Source organism: Chelonoidis abingdonii, chromosome 3, assembly GCF_003597395.2.
Source record: "Chelonoidis abingdonii isolate Lonesome George chromosome 3, CheloAbing_2.0, whole genome shotgun sequence".
NCBI lineage: Eukaryota > Metazoa > Chordata > Testudines > Testudinidae > Chelonoidis > Chelonoidis abingdonii.
In genome coordinates, this window is record NC_133771.1 from 126,480,258 (window position 1) to 126,497,090 (window position 16,833).

At 37.9% G+C, this 16,833-nt stretch overlaps 1 protein-coding gene across 8 annotated transcripts in view; it reads left to right on the top strand.

Moving 5' to 3' along the window:
- The window catches only part of MAP3K4 (mitogen-activated protein kinase kinase kinase 4), a 174,216-nt gene that overhangs the window by 62,203 nt on the left and 95,180 nt on the right, over nucleotides 1-16,833 (top strand). For 7 of the 8 annotated variants that reach the window (XR_012655570.1, XM_075064088.1, XM_032793198.2 and 4 more), the window contains exons 3-4: nucleotides 2,455-3,842; nucleotides 11,699-11,941. Coding sequence is in view for 7 of the 8 variants with exons in the window: in XM_075064088.1 (XP_074920189.1) it covers nucleotides 2,455-3,842; nucleotides 11,699-11,941 (1,631 nt within the window). In the remaining variant the exon portion in view is untranslated. Of the gene's footprint in view, nucleotides 1-1,517; nucleotides 1,690-2,454; nucleotides 3,843-11,698; nucleotides 11,942-16,833 lie in introns of those variants that run through there. The other variant, XM_075064089.1, reaches the window with a different exon arrangement.

The following is a 16,833-nucleotide window of genomic DNA, read 5'->3' on the forward strand; positions in this document are numbered from 1 at the left end:
CCGCCTCTCTAGCAAAAAACATATCTGGTTTAAGACTAAGCTGGTATAAGTTTAGGGAAGGGATGATATGATAGATAGTTTAATTTTTGGAGTTGTTCTTGGATTATCAGCAATAGGTTCTGCTCAATGGTCTGCGATGGGATGGTTGATGGGATGGATCTGCAGTTCTGCAGGAATTCTTTCCTGACTGCGGCTGGGGGAGCCTTGCCCACATGCTCAGGGTTTTAGCTGATCGTCATTAAATTGGGGTCGGGAGGAATTTTGCTCACAGGGCAGATTGGCAGAGGCTCTGGAGGTTTTTCGCCTTCCCCTGCAGCGTGGGGCATGGGTCACTTGCTGGTGGATTCTCTGCTTGAGGTCTTCAAACCACAATTTGAAGACTTCAATAACTCGGGCATAGGTTAGGGGTTTTTATAGAAGTGGATGGGTAGGATTCTGTGGCCTGCTTTGTGCAGGAGGTCAGACTAGATGATCATATTGGTCCCTTCTGACCTATGAGTCTATGATTGAGAAATCCCCATAGCTCAATGACTAGGGCGCACTCCTGCAATGGGGGAGACCCAAATTCAAATTCCTCCTCTCTGTCAGGTAAAGGGGGGAATTGAACCAGGGACTCCCACATTCCAGGTGAGTGCCCTAACCACTGGGCTAAAACAGATAAGGAGTAGGGTACTACCACCAGTTTTTCCTCTAGCTGTTTTGTGAAAGGGGAGACCAGTGGCTGGACTTTGATGCCTGCTGCATAAGGGTATGTCCAGACTACATGCCATATTGGCGGGTAGCGATCGATTTATCGGGGATTGATATATCGATCCCCGAACGCACTCCCCGCCGACTCTGGAACTCCACCGGAGCAAGCGGTGGTAGCGGAGTCAGTGGGGGAGCTGTGGCTGTTGATGCCACGCCGTGAGGACAGGAGGTAAGTCAGAATAAGATACATCGACTTCAGCTACGGTAGTCCCATAGCTGAAGTTGCATATCTTATATCGACACCACCCCCCTAGTGTAGACCAGGCCTAAGTCTGTGAAGGGTGTCTTCTAGCAAAGGCTGTGCATGCACAGAGTTTGAGGAGAACCTTGATTACTGGCCAGCTCCCTGACTTCTGTCAGGGTTATAATGCAGATACTTTCTGTAAGGAAAAGTATGGGAATGTACTCAATATAGGGAATAATCTTGCACTGGCAACGTGGGATGTTTACAGCATTTTGTATTGTTTCTCTGTTATAGAGAAAAAACAGCTCGTGATACATTTCCATTTGGTTGTGATACAGCTAGTGTTGGCTCCCTTAAGTGTACTAGATATATATTTTTAAAAGTGCTGAATTGTAATTAGCATTCCATCATTGCTAAAATATTTTCAATAAGATGCTACTGAGATGTGAAAAGCTGAGTGGTTGGGTACACTGTTCTGACTGTTACTGCTTGCAGATACCACTTTTACACTTTTAATGCATTCAGTGTAAAGAAAGGAGAGGTACTGGCATCAAACAAAATGCTCAGTTGTGTAACTTTTTGAGAATTTCACATTTTGATCATTTGCCGATTTCCCCATTTTGTAAATACTGTATGCAAGAAACTAAAGAAGGCCCCGACCTTTACAGTCAATCTGCCTCCAGGCCATTAGTCCCTCTGTGCTCTCTGGATTGCTGCTTAGTCACTGACTCCAGCTGCCACATGCAGCAAAAGAGGTAATTATTAATTAGAAGTCAATTATTATAATTTTATTTAGTACTGCAAAATGGTCTTACCAGTGGTTGCAGAGTTAAACCTATTGTTAGAAAATCTCACAATACAATGGTGTGCTCTTCCTTTTTAAGTGGATTCAGCATTTATTTCTTTTGGAAAGTATATATGTTCTAGGGTTTTCACTTGTGTACATGAATTGTTAGCATCCATTTGACTGTGTAACAGAGAAAATTTTGGAGCTATTGTATTGTGTTGTACCAGTAATTTGTGGATTAAGATTGATGGACATTCAGAGGTGGAAAAATCCTGTTTGGTCATTTTATCTAACATTTGACCTAGATTTTTTTAATTTAACTTTTCCCGGTTCAGTTTTTTTTAATTCCCACAGATGGAGATTTAGAGTAACGTGTCACGGTGTATATAACTTTTAAAATCAGTAAGTTGATCAGATACCATGATGATACATGGTATACAGTACAAATACAGTACAGTATAAATTCTATTAGTGGAGGTTATGGCATTCTGTAAATAATAAGGAAATGCCACCTAAACTAATAAAATCAAAATGCAAATATTACTTTTAATTATGGAATTGTTTTCTTTCTATCTATTTTAGCATATGATTGAAATAGAATAGAATTTGGAAGCTTGGGTGGATAGAAAGTACAAATAAAATAAGACTCATGAAGTGTAGTTAAGGAGCAGTGTTCTTTAAAAAAGGGTCCTCATGTTGCTGTAGTCAAATTCTTTTTCAATTTCTTTTACAGAAAAGATGAGTGCACCAAATCAGCCTCCACAAAAAGACAATGGCAAAACCACTGACAATGTGGAAGAACACAGCTATAAGCATGGGAAAAAGATCCGAGCCACCCTTAGGACAACAGAACGAGATCTCAAGAAAAATGTGCAGTGTTCATTCATGTTAGACTCAGTTGCTGGGTCCTTGCCAAAAAAATCAATTCCAGACGTTGATCTCAATAAGCCTTACCTCAGCCTTGGCTGTAGCAACGCTAAGCTTCCAGTCTCTGTGCCCATGCCTATAGCCAGAACTGCACGCCAGACTTCTAGGACTGATTGCCCAGCAGACCGCTTAAAATTTTTTGAAACCCTGCGGCTTTTGTTAAAGCTTACCTCAGTCTCAAAGAAAAAGGACAGGGAACAGAGAGGACAGGAAAACACCTCCTCTGTCTGGTTGAATCGATCCAATGAACTGCTCTGGCTTGAGCTACAAGCTTGGCATGCAGGCCGGACCGTTAATGACCAAGATTTGTTTCTGTATACAGCCCGTCAAGCCATCCCAGATATTATTAATGAAATCCTCACCTTCAAAGTGAAGTATGAAAGCTTCTCCTGTGTAAGAAATGGAGCCAGTTTCAATGGTACTTCAGGAGAAGGACATTGCAAAGCAGCCCATGGAACTAGTGCTGTGGATTACACAAGTTACTATGAACACCTCCATCATCAGCGGGTCTCCTTTGAGCAAGTAAAGAGGATAATGGAGCTGCTAGAGTATGTAGAAGCACTTTATCCATCTCTGCAGGCCCTTCAAAAGGACTATGAAAAGTATGCTGCAAAGGACTTCCAAGACAGGGTGCAGGCACTCTGTCTGTGGTTAAACATTACAAAAGACTTAAACCAGAAACTAAGGATTATGGGAACTGTTTTGGGCATCAAGAATCTGTCTGACATTGGCTGGCCAGTGTTTGAAATTCCTTCTCCTCAACCGTCCAAGGACAATGATCCAGAGGATGAGAAAGATAGGAGGGAAGCGGAAGTAAAAGAATCCTCAGGAACATGCATAGAGGGAAGTGAAGATGAAGAACAAATCTCTGAGGAGAATGTTGAGGAACTCAGACAAGCCATCAAGAACAATCTTACCAATAAGCCAAATTTTGACTTTCAGCTACAGGACCATTTTTCAAGGAAGCTTGACAGGCTTGAATCAGAGGATGACTTGGCCTGTTGGGTTATTCCAGAGTGCAGTGCCGAGGCAGGCTGCAGCAGACACTGTTTGACCTCTATTTACAGGCCATTTGTAGACAAAGCACTGAAGCAAATGGGGTTGAGGAAGCTAATTTTAAGACTTCACAAGCTAATGCATGGTTCCTTGCAAAGGGCCCGTATGGCATTGGTAAAGGGTGATCACCAGCTGGAGGTAGGTTCCTTGCTGGCATAAATGGGAATACTGTAGATTCACTCGACTCCCCACCCTCCTCAGTATTGTTTCAAATGTTACCTACCACAGTTGAATCAAGAGCTTGGAAAGCATCCATTATTTTCCCCTGACAAACCAGTTTTCTGACTTACATTTTTTTCCTTTTTAAAAATAAAAATAAAATCTCATTCTGGACACACCTGTTTCTTACCTTTGGTATGTAATCTCTGCTGATTAGAAACAGGTGTTTTCTCAAGTGTTGCAATTTGATTTATAAAGTGTCTCACTCTTATTATGTAAAGTGGTAGTAATGATTGGTAAATTCCAAGAATCGATGACTCATTCTAATTTACATATTTGTTTGAGATAACTTTATATTAATGAGTTAATCGTTTTAATTTTATGAGAGAAAGGAGATGCACTGCTATTAAGAGCCTACTCCAACTACCAAAGAAATTAAGAAATTTTTCTGTTGACCTCAGCAAAAGTAAGAATGAACCTTACATGTAGCATAAACTATATTTATTATAAGCATCATTATTGTTTGGTAAAGTTCTGATGGTTGGAAGTTAAAGCTAGACAAATTCAAATTAGAAAGAAAGGCACACATTTTGAACAGTATCAGGGTAGCCGTGTTAGTCTGTATCCACAAACACAACAAGGAGTCCGGTGGCACCTTAAAGACTGAAGAACAAGGTTTTTTACCCATGAAAGCTTATGTCCAAATAAATCTGTTTAGTCTTTAAGGTGCCACCGGACTCCTTGCTGATTTTGAACAGTGAGGATGATTAAACACGGAACGTATGACCAAGGGGAAAATAGTGGCTTCTCAATTGCTTGTCTTTAAATCAAGACTGGATGACTTTCTGGAAACTGATTTTGCCATACACAAGTTATAGGCCTCAATATAGGATTAAATTGTGTGGCCTTCGATACAGGTGGTCAGAGTAGATGATCTAATGGTCTTGTCTAACCAGAAAAATCTATGGAAGAAAGTGGCTTAAGTCCATTAAATTTTTCCACCGACTCTTATTTGTTTTCATTTTTTTGTTTCAGTTTATGATACACTAAGTAAAGAAAATTATGAGTGAATTAAATGGAAAGTGATGATGGAAACAAAAAACTGAGTGTACTGGTTGAAATGTCATGCAGTAATTAAGGTCCAGGATAATTAGCTATGGATTACTGAAGTTTTTATGGCAAGAATTTGTAGCCAAAACAGGACCTGAATTCAGGTCTCCAGAGGTGAATTAAGTCACAATGCAATTTAGGGTTTACTGTCTATTTTTCTAGATGTAGATTTCAGCACACCGCACATGTAAGGACAATATATGCAAATACTTCACGTCATCTAATCCTAACCACACAGTAAACAGTTCTTACACAACATACTACAAATTTAGTATAACACTGAGCAATAGTGAAAAAAAATTAAGGCATCGTGGTCACTTCAGTGTTAACTGCTTTTTCCATGAACTTCACCTAAGAAAATCTGTAAGCAGTTGAACAGAAATTGCATAATACAAGCTACTGACTAAACTTAAGATGTTTTATGGTGTATATTTTCTTTCTTTTAATGATGCTGCGAACAGTTATGACCATGATAATAGTGTAAGTGTACATGAATGGAAATAATCTTGCAAGATGCTACGTTTGTATATAACTTTAAGAAGAAAAAGTAGGCTCTTGTATTATATATTAGAAATGGCGTCTGATCATGTAATTAAGTTGCTATTCAACGTGGCATATGTATTTCCTTAGTTGAGTGATTGATTATATAACCTTAATAGTGTTTTGATAGAAACAACAATTTTCCATGGAGAAATTCTTTCCAGTAAACTAGTTCTATAGCTTCATGAATTGCTAACTCCCCTGACACTTAATACTGGAATAAGCATAGGTAATTGGTGGAATTTGTTTATTATATCTTTGTATTTTGGAACAAAAATAACATTTCTTACCATAAGCTCAATAATCATGACAATAGCAGTGTTACATACAATTTAGACAACATGTATTTAGAAATACTAGTAGTCAGGGTTTTTTCTTCCGTCATGAGGTAGCATTCTTTAGTGGAAGGACTAGTTCGGGGACCCAGGGATCCTTCTGCATTTTAATCACAGCTCTTATATGAATTCCCTCTGTGCTCTTGGAAGTTGCTGGATCCTCTTGGTTCTGTTTTCCTATTTGTAAAAGGATAACATTTATGTACCTCACAAGGGGTTTTTGAGGATTAATAAATTCACGTTTATAAGTAACTTGATGGTTTGAAGAACCATGCTAGTACTACTGTTGATCTTGAGATCATTTTGTTCTCTACAGAAAGTAAACTGAAACTATTGGCTGAAGTTGCAGCCAGCTTCAAACTGGCTTCTGCTAATGTGCTCCAAGATTTTGTATGAGAACGTTTGTGCATTTCTGAAGTATATGCATGTGCAAAAAGTTAGTTCATGTATATGCTGATGTGTGTGTGCCATTCTGTATTAGTGAACAAATGTGCATTCACATTTTTATAGGTTAAAAAAATAGAAACTATTTATGACAGTTTGGCCCAATATGTAGAGCATACTTTTAAAAGTGAATAGGAATGAGAAATAATTCCAAGGTTTGAAGGAATGCCTTTGCGTATTTTTTTCCTCTTTATCTATTCAAATACAGCTGCATGCCTTTCTAGAACAGTGGTTCTCAGACCACAGCTTCTGAACCACCAATAGTTTGCAGAACCCTTGCTGGTCCCTGTGATTAAACATTCTGTGAATCAAGCAGAGGAGTACTTCTAAGACCCCGCTGATCATTAATCTTTTTGTAGAATAGTTGAGAGCACCTTTTTGACCTCAGAGCACTCAGTGGGGCTCATTTTCACTAAGCAGTTCCATCATTTTTGGACTATTGAAACAACATTTGTAAACTTCCTGTGCTTGCCCAAAAAATAATGTGATATTGTCAAATTGGAAATCACATTTCTCTGAAATGCTTTACCTACAGTAGTAATAGCTTACAGCTAACTAAAAGAACACAGCAAATATATATTTTTCTGTTTGCCTACTTTTGCATTTGACCATACTCCAAATATAGTCATTTTCATTGCTTCCCTTTGTTAATCAGTCCCGTTCTCCTTTGCTGAAAAAATTCTTGTAGATTTCAAAAGGGAATAACAATATAATTTTTTATAATTTAAAAAAAATACTTAAAAAATTCAGGGATTGCTATTAAAAGGGTTAACTTTTAGAGTCTATTAGAAATGCCAATTTTTAAAAGTCCCTTTCAAAAAAAAATTCAGGTTAACATTAAGGTATAATTTTCTTTTTTGTAAGTGTAGGTATGCAACTCTGAGGTTCTGTTTATTGTAAATAGCTTATCAGTTTTGCTGGTGGTTGTTTTTTTTTTTTACTGCAGACCATATACATTAAATAATATTTCTACTTTTCCCTTCCCCAAAACAACTTATAGAGGAAACATTATGTAATTATATATTTCATTACTATTTTTGTTTTTTCCTACACTTTTTATTTAATCTTTGTACGTATATCATGTTAGTGTACAAATGTACTTGTGTTGAGAATCAACCCATAATAGGTACAATTTTTAAAAATGCGTGAATGCCGTAGGTGCCTAAATCCTAGTGGGGACTTAAGTTCTTTTGAAAATAGGACGTAGGCTCCTAAATTACTGTAACTTAAGCACTTTTTGAAAATTTTACCCAGTATTAGCAGACTTTGTTTTCTCTAGGTTTGTCCTGATCTCAAGAACACTTCTTCAAATGCTGATTAGGGCTGCCATTGTGGCGGGTGCATTTCACTTCCATTTTTGTGTTTATTGTTTTATTAGTTTCCTGTAGAAGTATTAAAATCATGATGTTTCACTGATATTTTTTGTACTGAAAACACAAAAATAAATTTAGACTAATGCATAATTATATATATTGGATGAAGATTTGTGATGTTGGCTCCCCAGTCTGAGGGTTTATCTACACAGCGGAAAAATCATAGTGTAGCTGGTGCGCACAAGCTGCTCTGTACTAACTCTCTACGGGGATGCTCTTATTGTGCATTAGAAGTGCCTTTCTGCACATTAGCTTAATACACTTTGAATGTGTATTAAGCTAATGAGAACAAAGGCATTCCTAGTCTTCAGTAAAACTGTCCAGAGGGGGAGTTAGTGCAGAGTAGCTAGTGTGCTTTAAATTCACACCCAAGTGTATTCCACAATAATTTCCCCTTGTAGACTAGTTTGTTAGAGACAATGACAGCACTGCTAATCTACATGAACACTTGTTATAACAAAACTATTCTACTTCTAGTACTTTGTTTTCAGATAAGACTTGCAAAAAGTTGTTCTATTACATATGTGTATGTTATATATAACTTTAAAGTCTTGCAGTGATTATGCAAATGTCCTTACATTGTTTTCTTTTCCTTCTGGAAATATTACGTATTACATAGTTGTATCTGTTACAGTTTACTTTTGTGGGTTGGTGAGGCTTATTGTAAATCAGGATGACATTCTTGCTATAATAATTGAGATCATTCGTGTTTCATTATAAACCTTTGTGTTACTTCTGTTAAAGAATTTTTATATATTGGCTGTGTGCTTGAGTATACACGTGCGTTTTACAAAATGTGAAGAAATTTTTACTGCAATGGCTATTTAAAAACTAGCTTTGATGTAAAAAAAAAAAAAAAACAAAAAAAAAAACCTGGTTCCTGAACTCTATTTTGAAAATGAATTGTTTATGTAATTTAAACATTAATATCTAAAAACTTGGGAAATTAATTTGTTTGAATAAAAATGTTTATATATAGTATGAAACTGAGGTTAGATATTCATCACACTTATTATCCAGTACTACAATGAGCTCTATGCAGATGAAAGGCTTCATCTGTATTAAAGTCATATAGGACCAGGGCCAACATTTTCAAATGTCTATTTCAAAATTAGAGACCTGGGGTAAAATTTTCAAAAGTTCTTTGGGGTATGCCTACCTGGCAATTAAACACTGGTATCTGGCCTGTGTCAGCTGACTTAGGCTTGTGGGGCTCAGGCTGCAGGCTCTAAAAACATCAGTGTTGACATCTGGACTTGGGGGAGCCTGGGCCCTGGGACTGTCCTCCATTGTGAGGTCCCAGAGCATGGGCTCCAGCCTGAGCCTAGACTTCTACACCTCTGTTTTTAGAGCTCCGGCTTGAGTGTCCATGAGCTCAAGTCAGGTGACACAGGCCAGATGCCAGGCTTTAATTGCAGTGTAGTCATACCCCTAGTGACTTAAATCCCACTTTCAATAAGAGTTAGGTGCCTTGCACCCAGATTTTTAAAAGTATTTAGTTGCCTAACTTGTATTGGATATGGAAATAAGGCTTGCTAGGAAAGCCATATTTTGGCACTTAAACAAATGGTGTAATATTTCAGAAGTGCTGGAAAAATGTCTGCAGAGAATGATTTGTGGCTACTCAGAACGTCTGAAAATCAGGCATCTTATTTAAGTGGCTTAATAGGGATTTAGGTGTCTAATAATAGATGCCCTGTATTTGAAAGTTTTGCTGTATTATCTCTAGTGTTAGAAAATGAAATACCATTTTTAGTTATTTTGTATTTTAATCCTGTATTCCTAGAAATCATTCCCTAGTATTATGAAAAGTCTTATGTTGTTTGAAAGATTCTTTTAAAAATTTACTGAACAAATACTAAAATCTATATTCTCATTAGCTATATTCCAAGTTGAGAATTTAAATTTCATTAGGTTATTTTTGTTCCTAGTGCAGCTCTTAAAACACATTGTTGGCAAAAGTGTTTTTGAAAAAGCTGTATTTATATTAAAATGAAGACTTGAACCTTCAGATGTTTGCACATTAGCAGTAAAATTCATCCTTACTAATTTTCATATGGCTTATTGCTAATGAAAAAGTCCCCTTCAAAAAGCTTTTACTGCTATTATTATGGTTCCATTAAAGCCCCAAGAAAATAGATTATTTTAAAAAAATTGAATTAGGTAAAAGGAAGGTATAGTGAGATTTCCTTTGAAAAGATTAATTACTGCAGTAGCAGACCAACTAGTTGCAGGGTTGCACGGGAATAGTGTTGAAATAAATCACTGATTTTTTTTTTTACATGAAATTTTATACATATATAAGCAGAAATGTTACACACTTTGTATCACAGATACATGCTGATTAATTCATCTTGGGCTCTTGATTTTTGTCCCAGCAGAGACTGAGAGTTCTGTGGAGACAGTGGGTGAAATCCTTATCTCATTGAAGTCAATGGCAAAACTCCCTAACTTCAGTGAGGTCAGGATTTTATCCAGTGTATTCCACCTTTTGGGTGGTGGAGGAGGAGTTCATGCCTTTTAAAGCTGCTGGTTCACTTGAGAAACAGTTGATTAGCTGTAAAGGTGATTTCATCTGGTCATCCTAGAGAGGAAATGAGGGGGGTGACTGGGACACCTTGAAGATGTGGGGAGGGAGAGGGGAGCTAGGAGCAGGAAGTGAAGTTTCAGTTTGGAATGGATAGATCGTTGGAACACAGAAATCTCTGTCTATGTGTATTGTTTTTCACGGGTTGGTGGAAACTCCGTGTAAGGAATTGCCATACTACCCTATTATATGCACACGAATTAGTTTTAGTAATTCTAAAATGTATATAATCCAAAGAAGCCCATATCAGCCCTTTTTTGTCTTTAAGGTGACTAGTTTGGTCAAATTCAAAGAACTTTCTATCAAATAGTAGGCTAGTGCTTTTTAAAGTCCCTTTAGAATCTACGCCTGCCAACTAGTTTTGTGCCATTGCTAAAAAGCAATGAACACAGTACGTTGCTGGAAAAGTACATAGCCTAACTATGTCAGGCAAAATAATTCTGTGTGACTGTTCTGGGAAAGCAGAGCTTGCCTGATGCAGTAGGAACAAAATGTCAAAAATGTAAATGTGGGTGTAAAGGAATAAACAAATTTTCTATTAGCTGGGGAGCCTAAAAATAGTTAGCATATTTAAAGTTTTTAATTTTCATAACTGCACTTGATCATTTGATCTACTTTCTATTCTTAATCCAGTTACCTTTCACTTTAATCCAATGTTGTATGCATCTAGCACTGAAAAAAAAAGAGAACCACATGTGACAGATGCTAGTCACATCTCTTAATGTATCAATGGAAGGTGTTCAAAAATCACAGTAATGGGTGCAATATAAGAACAGGATTAGACCATAATAAACCTTAAAGAGTTTAGGGACAAATTTTGTCCTTGGATAATGCACAACTCCCATGAACATTAGTGAGCACTGCACGCATATTAAAGGAGAAATTTCTAAATTGCTATCACCCACTGAGCTTGCATGTGCAACTGTGCCTGAAACACACATTACATTTGGGTAAATTTACAGCTTAGATAAAATCCTTGAGAATATCTCTGAATGCAGTCAGGTTTAAATGTTAAATATAAGTTTAACTTCCTTCATTGAAAAACATACTAGCTATACTTAGCATTTTGTGTTATTTGTTTTAACCGCAATATTCCAGGCTCTCATGTGCAATTCAGTTTTCTCATTGAATAGTTTAATCATTTTCTAATCTTAGAAATAAATTAAGATTAGATTGTTCATTCTCAAGTGTCCATGCCTGTTGTTAAATTATTTGTCCTCGGTCTGGCAGCTTTATGAGGAAATAGGATTTTAGCTTTTTAAAAAAAGACTTAATTTAAAATCATAGCTTTGTACACTTTCCAGTATGTTGGATCATGGTAGATTAATGTCCTGGCTCTTAAAAACAATTTCTTTTTTCATGCAAGCAATTTTTTAAAATTGATCCTTTAACTTACATTATTTAAAATCCTTGTTACAATACTTCTTAATTTATTTTTTGTTACAGTTTTCGGAATTCCCAGATCCCATGTTGTGTTCAGATTATGTGCAGTTGTCAAATTCCTCATTCTCCTCAGAGCAAAAATGCAGCACTGTATCAATGGAAGAGCTGAAATCTATGGATTTACCATCTTTTGAACCTGCATTCTTGGTCCTTTGCCGAGTACTTCTCAATGTTATCCATGAATGTCTCAAGTTAAGGTTGGAACAAAGGCCTGCTGGGGAACCATCTCTCTTGAGCATTAAGCAGGTTTGCTTCAAGAGTTTTTATTAAAAACTGCTTTCTGTTCTTTAATTATGTTGTCTATTTAATTGTTTTTAAGAGAGTTTGGTACAGAAATGATAGCACATTATGCGTCCCTTAAATTGCCTTCAATTGCATATGGAAATGAAGTTTATGTAATAAACAACTGGTCTCATATACCTCTTTGATTTATGCAGTCAGGAATCAAAATGTCTGATTAAAGGATTATCGGCCACTAAAGATAAATAAATAACATTCCACTTCTATTATAGGCTGTAGACGTCATTTGCAGTAAGGTTGAAATATGTCTAGCAGCAGTTGTGTTGAATGTGAGCATAACTAGTATGAGTGTAGTATGGTTTCCTTCACAAGTGTATACTAGGCTTTTTTTGTCTGCTCCTTATTCCACAATCTGAACCAATGAATTTCTCTCTACTACTTACACTTGGTAGGCAGTGACCAGTCACTTGTTTCCAAGTTGTTGTTTTTTTCCTCCCCATCCAAAAGTATTCCCTCTGCTTGTTGGCTTCCTCACTTTCCTTTTGATCTTTCTTATGAATTCAAGATCTGTGCAAAACCTGGACGTTCAGTGCAGCATGACTAGAAAAAATTAACCAAACTTAAATGTGATGCCAGAGACTTGCTTCAGGTACTGGCCTGGGAAATGGCAGGCAGTGTTGTCATTCTGGCTGATAGGTAGGCTTGGCTGGACTCTGTTTTTATTTTTTATTATTTTGACGGATAATATTGATGTTTATTTTTAAGAACCTTGTGATTTTTATCGATTTAAATCTTCTCTGTTGCAGGAAATTATGTGGGTGTGGTCAGACAATTATTTAATGACAACAGATGTTGAGATACAAAAAGTTAAAGCTTTGTAACCATCAAAACACAAATTGTCAACATCACATGTCAAAATATACAAAGTAAATGTCCTTAAATCAAACTAAGTTCTCAAGCAGCATTTTACTTTCTTTGGCGATCTGTAAGTTTTGATTTTTGATGGAAATATTTTTTTAAAAATGATTTGCGTGTGTTTGGTGAAATTGATGTTTACTGACATTTACCAGTAAAAATCTAATTCTTTAGCCTACTCATAGGTGACTTCCTACCTAAGCCCTCTTTTATGGTCCTCTCTTTTCAGGGAGATAGCCTTTTTTGGGATAGCCTGTACTAGACCTTTGAAAGACACTGCTGATCCTAAGACATCGCTTGCTTCAGACAAACCTCAAAGCTCTTGGCCTCCTCATCTAAGTCCTTTTAGGTACCACCATTTCTAAGTTCTCAGGTAGATTTAGATCCTGGTTCTAGATACCCAAGAGTAATTTCCAAGCTGTAATCGAGCTCCAGACCTCTTAACTGACAGACACAGGTTTCTTAAGACCACTTCTGAGCCCATTCCTCTCATCTTTCTTGGATCTGGATGTCCTTGTATTGAAGAGCATGGGAGAAAATCACTTCAGTCTGATGGGTCCTCTCCATAATTTTAGAAAGATGGTTGCACATTAGTTTCTCTTTTTCAAACTCCTTGTGGGGGAGAGGGGAGGGCGTTTTCTCTTCACTTTTCTTCCCTTTAGTCTGTAAGCCAGCATTCTTCACTGTTGGGTAGAGGTGACTACTTCTTGCTGTCGAAGTTGTACACTTGGCAGAGACAAGATCAACAGTGAATATTCTTGCTAATTGGCTCATCAGAGAGAATGGATTCACCCCCAACAAATGCTAGATTTGTCCCAATCAGTATTTTTAAGAACCTAGAGTTCAGGGGTACTCCTTAAATAGCTCTCTCTGCTAACTGAATGAACTATGTAGGTTCAAGCCAGGGACTTCCATCTTACATCTTTTTTTCTCCATCAGATGGGCAAGGAGCTTGAAATGTGCATCATCCCAAGGGTCTTTCAAAAGTGCTTTGTTTTTTTTGTTTATTTTAAAGTGGGAGGTATTCGGCATACTCACCACCACAGCATAGTTTTGAGATCTTGGCCCTCCTACTCCTACCTGCATAACCTCAAGTTTTTTTTTTTTTTTTTTTTGTCCCCTTCTTTGAGCCCAGGCTTGTATTGCAATTCAGAAAAAAATACTTTTCCTTTGTCCTCACCCACAACTATTTCACATTTGGGGACAATATATACCTTCAAGTCAGCGGCACTGCTATGGTACCCGCGTGGCCCCACAGTATGCCAACATTTTTATGGCTGACTTAGAACAATGCTTCCTTAGCTCTTGTCCCCTAACACCACTACTCTACTTGCGTTACATTGATGACATCTTCATCATCTGGACCTATGGAAAAGAAGCCCTTGAGGAATTCCACCATGATTTCAATAATTTCCGTCCCACCATCAACCTCAGCCTAGATCAGTCCACACAATCGGTCCATTTCCTGGACACTATTGTGCTAATAAGCAATGGTCACATAAATACCACCCTATACCGGAAACCTACTGACCGCTATACATACTTACATGCCTCCAGCTTCCATCCAGCACACACCACACGATCCATTGTGTACAGCCAAGCTCTAAGATACAACCGCATTTGCTCCAATTCCTCAGACAGACAAGCACCTACAAGATCTCTATCAGGCATTCTTAAAACTACAGTACCCACCTGCTGAAGTGAAAAAACAGATTGACAGAGCCAGATGAGTACCCAGAAATCAACTCCTACAAGACAGGCCCAACAAAGAAAATAACAGAACACCGCTAGCTGTCACCTTCAGCCNCGCCAGTGTAAACAGTGCCCAGCTCCCAGTGCTGCAAGCTAATCCTCATGGGGAGGTGGAGTACGTGCAGCACTGGGAGAGCTCTCTCCCAGCGCTGGCGCTGCCACCACACTTGCACTTCAAAGCGCTGCTGCGGGAGCGCTCCCACGGCAGCGCTGTACAGCTGCAGGTGTAGCCATACCCTGAGCTAGTTTTGATTTACTTATTTTAAATGGTCCTCTGCATTCTTCTTTTTTTTATACAGGAAACAAGCTTAAGAACTATTTCTGCTTTTTTACTCTGATTGTCTTATTTAGAGCCACTGAGTAAAGTTATTGACCTGATTGGTGTTGCCCCCATCTACAGTAGGGCTAAATTTGGTCCCACATTTGTAGCTATTGATAAATAATTAAATCATCCTGTGAATCTGTGTGCATGCACATTCTGTTATATGTCTCATACTCTTAGAATCTAAGCTATTGATTTCAATACTGTTGGTATTCCAATAGATAATTAAAAAGAAACAGATACTTAACTGCATCGCTGTTGAATAAAGAATCCAAATGCATCTCGGGTCTCTCTCATGCTTCTTCTCTTTGTGAAAATGCAGGATGGGAAGCACTGTAGAATGGTGCCAGTCACTCAAAGGCTAACAGCAGGAGGCTATTATCTCTGCCTTTACCTCTGAATCTATTTCCCCATGTTAAGTATCCTCACACCTTCTATGGGTCATCTTGATTATCACTTTAAAAAAAAAAATTTTTTTTTCCTCCTGCTGCTGATAGCTCATCTCAGTTGATTGGCTTCTTACAGTTGGTATGGCTACTTCAACCTTTTCATGTTGTCTGTATGTGTGAATATCTTCTTGCTGTATGTTCCACGCTATGCATCCGATGAAGTGGGCTGTAGCCTATGAAAGCTTATGCTCAAATAAATTTGTTAGACTCTAAGGGCTGGTCTACACTACGAGGAAAAATTGATCTTAGATACGCAACTTCAGCTACGTGAATAACGTAGCTGAAGTCGAATATCTAAGATTGGATTACTCACCCGTCCTCACCGCGCGGGATCAATGTCCACGGCTCCCCCTGTCGATTCCGGAACTCCATTGGGGTTGGTGGAGTTCCGGAATTGATATAAGCACGCTCAGGGATTGATATATCACATCTAGATGAGACATGATATATCGATCCCCAAGCAATCGATTGTAACCCGCCGATACGGTGGGTAGTGTAGACGTAGCCTTAGGTGCCACAAGTACTCCTGTTTTTTTGCAGATACAGACTAACACGGCTGCTACTCTGAAACCTGAAACATTTCACAAATTCTTGGCAAATTTGCTGAATTGTTTTGTCCTAAGGGGAAAAGGAAAAAAACACTGGAAAAAGTCTAGTCTCTTTGTTCCAAAAATGGCAGTTTTTCTGTTTGAAATTATTGTTTGTTTAGAATTTTGTATCATTTATGTTTTTAAAAAGTTTCAGACCACCAGCCCTTCTTCCCCACAAAGCGACAAAATGAAATTTAATTTTTTTCAATTTTTTCATTTCACAATAAATAAATAAATAAATAAATAAATAAAATTAAATTGTTTTGGATTGACCCAAACTAATTTGGGGGGGGGGGGGAGGTTGGCCACTGAACCAGAAAATCAGCCATTTGCACAACTCTAATGGCTACTTCTCTGGCTGAGAAGGAAAGGTCTTCAAAGGAAGATTTGTGTAAGATTGCCACCTGTTGGTCATACATACTTTTTCAGGCACTACAGGTTGGACAATCCAGCTCTGCACCCTTATTAGTTGAGTGCGGAGTTCTGTCATTTTGTAAGAGCTCTTCCCCTCCTTCACTGGAGAGCCAGGGGGCAATGCGATTTATAGCTTTTTGGTTCAGATTATAGACTGATTAGGAGCAGAGAGAGGGGAAGGATTCCCTACCTGTGAACTGGGTTTCTAGGGTGAAACATTTTACAATCTGGAGCCATCCCAGGCTGTTTCAAATTGATCCTTATGATTAACTAGTAGTTAAACACTTAATTTAAAAAAATTGTCTATTCTCCAGTTAGTATTTTTTCACAAGTGTGTTTGAGGACTAAGAAAATATCTAATTAAAGAAAGTCTAGCTGGATGGTCAGATTAACCTTGGGAGCTGGTGGTTAGTAACTTTGCCTAGCGAGTCTGGACAGCATAGGGAAATTGGTTGG